Raw genomic sequence first — 7,599 nt, forward strand, 5'->3', positions numbered from 1 at the left:
AGATGGCGCCCGCAGCCTCGCTCCGCCGCCTGACGTCATCGCGCTGTCCTCCGCTCAGAGATACCCTCCGGAGCCGTCAGAGGCGGAGTCGACGAGGAGGAGGAGGACCATCCTCCGGGAGGCTTAGTGGGTGGGCACTATCAACAGGGCTCCTCCCTGTGAGGGAACGTCGCTAGAAGATTGGTTGGGCGCTGAGAGGAATCCCGGCGCTCCTCACTATTGGCCCAAGCCTCAGAGACGTAAGCGTCGATTGGCCGAACGGCAGGGGCCAAACGGGCGATGATTGGGCGCGTTCGGGCATCCGCGCGGCAGCTGAGGAGGAAGGTGGGAGGGGCGTTGCTGCGGGCGGCTAGGGGCGAGAGTGAGGCCGCGGAGCCGCCGAGAGGCGACGGCGGGAGCTAGAGAGGACGCAGGTCTAGGTTGGCTGTGCAAGGGGAGCGGCGGCCCGGGCCCCAAGCCGGGGTGTGTGTGACGGCGGAGGCGGGTGAGGGCGAGCTGGCGCGCTGAGGGCAGGCTGGGCTCCTCCTCACCCCCGCGGCCTCCTCTCGCCAGGCCGCCTGCGCACGGAGCGCCCGAGGGGCGCGCACGCCGGGCGGTGAGGGCGGAGCTGCACCAACGGCCCGCGGGGCGCGCGGGCGGCCGGGCAGGGGCCGGGCGGACGGGTGGGAAGGGTCAGAGTCGTGTGCAGGGCTGAGTGAGGAGGGGCGGGTTTCAGGTTGAGGACTGAGAGGGACCCGGGTGGGAAGGGGAGGCCTTAGAGCTACCTTCAAGGAGAGTTCCATGGGGTATTGGGGCAAAGGGCTTGGTGGTGGGACGAGTTCAGGACTGAAGGGTGGGGGCAGTTAGAGGGCGCTTGGGTGCCCGAGGTGGGATTTAGGGCATAAGAAAAGAGGTAATTAAGGTAACGTAGGGAAAAATCTAGTTATGCTTGGAATGATGATTAAACATATTAGGAATATTAGAATAACTAAACATATTAGCCTTAAACATATTAGGAAATGGTTAACCCTAGAGAGGAGATTTAGATAATGGAGAGGTCGAGGTGTGAAGAGGGGATTAAATTAATGGGAAGCAGCGTTAAACCAACGTGGTTGGGAGGTGGGGGTCGGGTACCCTTGGAATGCGTTAAGAGGGGTCTCTGTACAAAGAAGGGTTATGTCAGTGTGAAAAGAGTGTCTGGGTGTCTGTAGCATGAGCTTGGGGGGAGGTAGTCTTTTTTTAAAGTACAGGTAATTAGGCCAAGGTGCAGAGAAGATTGGGTATTCCTGGGGTGGGGGGTAGGGTGGCGAGAGAGATCTGTTTGCCAAAAGGGGGTGGTGCCTGGGTATTCTTGGAATAAGAATGAGATGTTAGGTTGATTAGAAGTTGGGGGTCTGGGTATCCCCAGAGAGGTGTGCTGCTGAGAGGAGTTTGGGTGTGAGGAAGAGGGCTGTGACTACTGGATTAGGGTAGTGATGGGAGTTCTGCATGTGAAGAATAAGGGTCCGGGTATCCCTAAAGGGGATTTGGGCAATGGGAGGGGGATGTGTGAAAGGAGTTTAAGCCATTGTGAAGGGTAGTCTAGCTATTTCTGGTCAGTGAGGGGTATTTTTGCAAAAAAAGAGGAATTAAGTTGATATGGGGTGAGGGGATCTAGGCATCCCTGGAATGGGTTAGGGTGGAGTTGGGTCTTTTTGCAAGCAGGAAAAGGTTAGGTTAGTAATATGAAGGGTGATCTGGGTATCCCTGGAATGGGTTATGGTATGTGGGTTTGTAAAGAATGGTTTTAAGTCAATGTGAGGAACGGGTGTGGGCATCCTTGGAATGGGTTAGGGTTGAGGTGGGACTTTTTGCAAAGAGGGACTTAGGTTTATATGAAGAAGGCTTTGGGTGTCCCTGAATGAGTTAGGTTGGCTGTGTATGAGAGAGAGAGAGGCTTAAGTCAATGTGAAGAGGGGACCTCGTTATCCCAGAGGGAATTAGAATTAAAGCTTTGGTCTTAGTACAAAGAAGAGTTCATTAATGTGAAGAGTGCCCCCTCTGAGGGCACAAGTTAGGGTGGTGGGAAGAGTCTAGGTATGGAAAAAGGATTAGGCCTTTGTGAAGATGGATCTGGGTATTCTGGATAGGAAGTTAGGATTGTGGGAGAGGGCCTTGATTTGTAGAAGGGCTTAAGTAATTTGAAGAGCAGAGTCTGCGTATCATGAGGAAGTAATTAAGGTGGGAAAAGTCAGGGTGTGGAGATGGGTTAGCCCAATGTGAGAAAATTTGATTGAGGGAAAATATGATGTGAGGAATCTGGGCACCAGTGGGAGAGAGTTAGTGGGTGGCAGGAGTTGTGTGTAAAGGAGAGGCGTTGCACCATGTAAGGGTGCCCAAAGTAGAGTCATGGGCATTGGGGCTGTTTGAGTGGTCTGGGTGTAAAAAATCTGAGAACCTGGGAGAAGGTGCAGATGCCGTGGGAGGAGTATGGCAGGGAGAAATAGGTGGTTAAGGTCTATGTGTAGATTCCCTTGGGTACCTTGGAGAGGGAATGGGGTAACATGAGTTGCTGAGGAGAGGAGTCAGTGGAAGGAAGTCTGAGTGGAGAGAAGACAGGTTCCTGTGTGGTTGACAGGACCTTCATGCCTGCTGTGAGGCATGGGAGATTAGGGATTGGACAGGTTACAAGGATCTGGTGGGTGGAGTTTGATGTGAGTTGATTCAGAGTGAGATTTGGGGTAGATTCCCCAGGAAGGGACTGCTGAGAAGATTTTGTGTTTGGTGTTTTTGTTTTGTATGTTTAGGGGAAGAAGAATTGTTAGGGAGGGGGGTGGGAGTAGGAAAATTGAAGGAATTTACCAGCCAGCCCCCCAAAAAAAAATCAAAGAAAGAAGTTAATGGGGGAAATAGATCTAAGGTATTGGGAGATAAAGGGCAAGAACTGTCCCTGGGGAGGACTGACGAAGCAGTACCTAACTGATTTGTCCCCACTGTCCCCTCTCCCAACCCAGGGCCTTGCTGCCGCCATGACTGAGGAGGCAGAGGAGACGGTTCTGTACATTGAGCACCGCTATGTCTGCTCTGAGTGCAACCAGCTTTATGGCTCTCTGGAGGAGGTGCTCATGCACCAGAACTCCCATGTACCCCAGCAGCACTTTGAGCTGGTAGGTGTGGCCGACCCTGGAGTCACTGTGGCTACAGAGGCAGCTTCAGGCACAGGTCTCTATCAGACCCTAGTGCAGGAGAGCCAGTACCAGTGCCTGGAGTGTGGGCAGCTGTTGATGTCACCCAGCCAGCTTCTGGAGCACCAAGAGCTACACCTGAAGATGATGGCACCCCAGGAGGCAGTGCCAGTTGAGCCACCACCCAAAACGCCTTCCTTGAGCTCTAGCACTATCCACTACGAGTGTGTGGACTGCAAGGCTCTCTTCGCCAGCCAGGAGCTCTGGCTGAACCACCGGCAGACGCATCTCCGGACCACTTCCACTAAGGCTCCCACCCCAGTTGTCCTGGGGTCCCCAGTTGTCCTGGGGTCCCCAGTTGTCCTAGGGCCCCCTGTGGGCCAGGCCCGCGTGGCTGTGGAGCACTCGTACCGAAAGGCAGAAGAGGGTGGGGAAGGGGCAGCTGTCCCGTCTGCAGCTGCCACCACCACTGAGGTGGTAACTGAGGTGGAGCTACTCCTCTACAAGTGCTCTGAGTGCTCCCAGCTCTTCCAGCTGCCAGCCGACTTCCTGGAGCACCAGGCCACCCACTTCCCTACTCCTGCCCCAGAGTCTGAGGAATCTGCCTTACAGCAAGAGACCCTGACTCCATCATCTGCGGAGATGGCCGTGTCTCAACCTGACCCCCTGCCTGCCTCTGACCACAGTTATGAGCTTCGCAATGGTGAAGCCATTGGGCGTGATCGCCGGGGTCGCAGGGCCCGGAGGAACAACAATGGAGAGCCAGGTGGGGCAGCCACGCAGGAGCTCTTTTGCTCAGCCTGTGACCAGCTCTTTCTCTCACCCCACCAGCTACAGCAGCACCTGCGGAGTCACCGGGAGGGAGTTTTTAAGTGCCCCCTATGCAGTCGTGTCTTCCCCAGCCCTTCCAGTCTGGACCAGCACCTTGGAGACCACAGCAGCGAGTCCCACTTCCTGTGTGTAGACTGTGGCCTGGCCTTCGGCACAGAGGCTCTCCTCCTGGCCCACCGGCGAGCCCACACCCCGAATCCTCTGCATTCATGTCCATGTGGAAAGACCTTCGTCAACCTCACCAAGTTCCTTTATCACCGGCGTACCCATGGGGTGGGGGGTGTCCCTCTGCCCACGACACCTGTTCCTCCAGAGGAACCTGTCATTGGGTTCCCTGAGCCAGCCCCAGCAGAAACTGGAGAACCAGAGGCCCCGGAGCCCCCCATGTCTGAAGAGAGCTCAGCAGGGCCAACTGCCCCAGGCACCTACCGCTGCCTCCTGTGCAGCCGTGAGTTTGGCAAGGCATTGCAGCTGACCCGACACCAGCGTTTTGTGCATAGGCTGGAACGGCGCCATAAGTGCAGCATTTGTGGTAAGATGTTCAAGAAGAAGTCTCATGTGCGTAACCACCTGCGCACGCACACGGGGGAACGACCCTTCCCCTGCCCTGACTGCTCCAAGCCCTTCAACTCGCCTGCCAACCTAGCCCGCCACCGACTCACACACACAGGCGAGCGGCCCTACCGGTGTGGGGACTGTGGCAAGGCTTTCACGCAAAGCTCCACACTGAGGCAGCACCGTCTGGTGCACGCCCAGCACTTCCCCTACCGCTGCCAAGAATGCGGGGTGCGTTTTCACCGCCCTTACCGTCTGCTCATGCACCGCTACCACCACACGGGCGAGTACCCCTACAAGTGTCGTGAGTGCCCTCGCTCCTTTTTGCTGCGCCGGCTTCTGGAGGTGCACCAGCTTGTGGCCCATGCTGGGCGCCAGCCTCACCGCTGTACATCCTGTGGGGCGGCCTTCCCCTCCTCACTGCGGCTCCGTGAGCACCGCTGTGCAGCTGCTGCTGCCCAGGCCCCACGGCGTTTTGAGTGTGGCACCTGTGGCAAGAAAGTGGGCTCAGCTGCTCGGCTTCAGGCACATGAGGCGGCTCATGCAGCTGCTGGGCCTGGAGAGGTCCTAGCTAAAGAGCCCCCAGCCCCTCGGGCCCCGCGGGCCACTCGCACACCAGTCGCCTCCCCATCAGCCCTTGGAAGCACTACCACCGCAGCCCCTGTGGCCCCTGCCCGACGCCGGGGCCTGGAGTGCAGCGAGTGCAAGAAGCTGTTCAGCACAGAAACATCGCTGCAAGTACACCGGCGCATCCACACAGGCGAGCGGCCGTACCCGTGTCCTGACTGTGGCAAGGCCTTCCGTCAGAGTACCCATCTGAAAGATCACCGGCGCCTGCACACAGGCGAGCGGCCCTTTGCCTGTGAAGTGTGTGGCAAGGCCTTTGCCATCTCCATGCGCCTGGCAGAACATCGCCGCATCCACACGGGCGAACGGCCCTACTCCTGCCCTGACTGTGGCAAGAGCTACCGCTCCTTCTCAAACCTTTGGAAGCACCGCAAGACCCACCAGCAGCAGCATCAGGCAGCTGTGCGGCAACAGCTGGCAGAGGCAGAGGCTGCTGTTGGCCTGGCTGTGATGGAGACTGCAGTAGAGGCACTGCCCCTGGTGGAGGCCATTGAGATCTACCCTCTGCCTGAGGCTGAGGGTGTCCAGATCAGTGGCTGACTGCCCCATTTCCTTCTTCAGCACTATCAGGCCCTGTTGCTGAAGGTCCTCGTCCAACATTCTCTTAAACCTCTGTATGTACTGTGTCCCTTCTTTTTCCCCTCCTCACCACCATGTAAGTTCTGTAGCTGGGTTTATTCTCTTCTCAGGGGGGTGCTCTGGGGTCCTTGATATGCACAAAGGTCTTCCTCCTCCCCACCTTCTACCTGTTAGCACTGATGGCCCCAAAGTGAAACAGTAATAAAGACTGAGTTGGACATATATATGCTTTTGTCAGGCCCAGCTATGCAAGGTGGAATTTAGGGGTCATAAGTTCAAGTACTGGGTCTCACTTCTTGTGCCTGCATTCCAAGCACCCAGAACAGGGCCTGGCAGACAGTTGGAGAGAAGGATCTGGAGTCATGGGCCTGGCTCTTAGAGCTGAGACTTTAATCTGGTGCTAGATGAAGGCAGCATGGAGCTCTGCCACTAGAGGTCCCCACAGCTTTGTGAAAAAGCTTGAAGGTGTTTCTGCCAGTGGCAGGAACATTTAGAGAAATCTTCAGATTCTTACCAGCCTCGTCCCCCAACTTCTGGCCTGATGTGTGCCTCATCCCCCAAGGCCATCTGATTTCCTCACTGGATCCCTGGGAGCAAGCGTAGGTTGGGCATGATGTCTGGGGCAGTAGAGGAGGGTAGCTCCTGGGGCCAGACCCAGTTGGAGAGTTGGAGAAGATTCTGAATAATTGCCTTGGGTAGAAAGCCTCATAAGGATAGATACCTTAAGTGCCCCCTGGAGTTGAATTTTGGCTCAGCCAACAGATTTTTGTTGTAGGGAGAGGAATTGTTGGGGTGGCTGGTTTGAACATCTAGTTTGTCTCAAGTACATTTCTACATTACTTTGAATAATATTCACACTGATCCTGTGTAAACATTTTGCAGGGAAGGAATCTGAAGTCAAAAGCATTGAGGTGACTTGCCCAAGGTCATCTCAATCCAGGCAGGTCAGAGCTTGAACTTAAGCCTGGTTTCAATTGATTTAATCACCCACGCGCTTTCCTCCTCACTCTGCTGCCTTCACATACTTAAGGGAGTGTGGTGGAGACAGGAGATGGGGAGTGTGACTGGTGGGGATGCTCAGTTGCTGTGCTAGCCGTTCCTTTAAGACACCCCTCCCCCCAGATCTGTCTGTTGGAAGGAATTCAGAATCCCAATAAACGAGGTGAAAGGGAAATTTCTTGTGTTGAAACTCAGGGACAGGGAGGCCTGAGACCTGCCCACTTGGCCTTCCCATTCATTACTTTCTACTCCCTTCAGCAGGCCTTTAACCTTCCATGGCCACTAGGGCTCTAGGACATTGAATATTACTGGTTTAACTTGTTCAGACAAGAAGAGAGCTAGGAAGCAGATCTCTTAACTCCACTACTTTTTTAAAACTACATTATGCTTATTTTAATCATTTCTAAGAAGAAAAAGCACTCACCCATTTGATGTCCTAACAGCCTCTATGAAGAGCAATTCTCTATTAAGCAGTTGTTTCCCACTAAGTGTTGATCATTGGCACCATCTTTCAGTAACCTCGTACCCTGCAGAAACAACTTGAGCCATCTTAGCCCAACATGCAGGGTCCTCATCCCCAGGTAAAGTCATTCCTGAACCACTCCCTCTCAAGAAGAGCTGTAACATCCTGAAAATCATATCAGGTGCCTAGAACAATAGGAGTATTCTTGCAAAACCAGATAAAAGTCAGGGTTCAATCAAGAAAAGGGATAGGAATGGAGAAAAAACCCTAAGGGTATGGGTTGACCACAAGATAAAGTTGCTCTCAGTGGAGAAGAATGGCTCTATGACCAGGATGGTTATTCTTCCTCCATTTTTTTTTTTTTTTGTTGTTGGGTTTTTATTTTGTTTTGGCAGCTGGCCG

The 7,599-nt window shown here is 54.6% G+C and overlaps 1 protein-coding gene across 2 annotated transcripts; it reads left to right on the top strand.

Moving 5' to 3' along the window:
• The first annotated feature begins 331 nt into the window (after nt 1-331).
• Nucleotides 332-5,959, top strand: ZNF574 (zinc finger protein 574). 2 transcript variants are annotated; one of them, XM_063112878.1, is made up of 2 exons: nt 332-484; nt 2,973-5,959. In XM_063112878.1, the coding sequence occupies exon 2, from the start codon at nt 2,988-2,990 to the stop codon at nt 5,694-5,696; it is 2,709 nt and encodes a 902-aa protein (XP_062968948.1). In that variant the 5' UTR covers nt 332-484; nt 2,973-2,987; the 3' UTR covers nt 5,697-5,959. The 2 variants fall into 2 exon arrangements, with proteins under 2 accessions (XP_062968948.1, XP_062968949.1); XM_063112879.1 differs by having other exon boundaries at nt 332-462.
• The last annotated feature ends 1,640 nt before the right edge of the window (nt 5,960-7,599 follow it).

The sequence above is a fragment of the Cynocephalus volans genome, chromosome 10, assembly GCF_027409185.1.
Source record: "Cynocephalus volans isolate mCynVol1 chromosome 10, mCynVol1.pri, whole genome shotgun sequence".
Taxonomy (NCBI): Eukaryota; Metazoa; Chordata; class Mammalia; order Dermoptera; family Cynocephalidae; genus Cynocephalus; species Cynocephalus volans.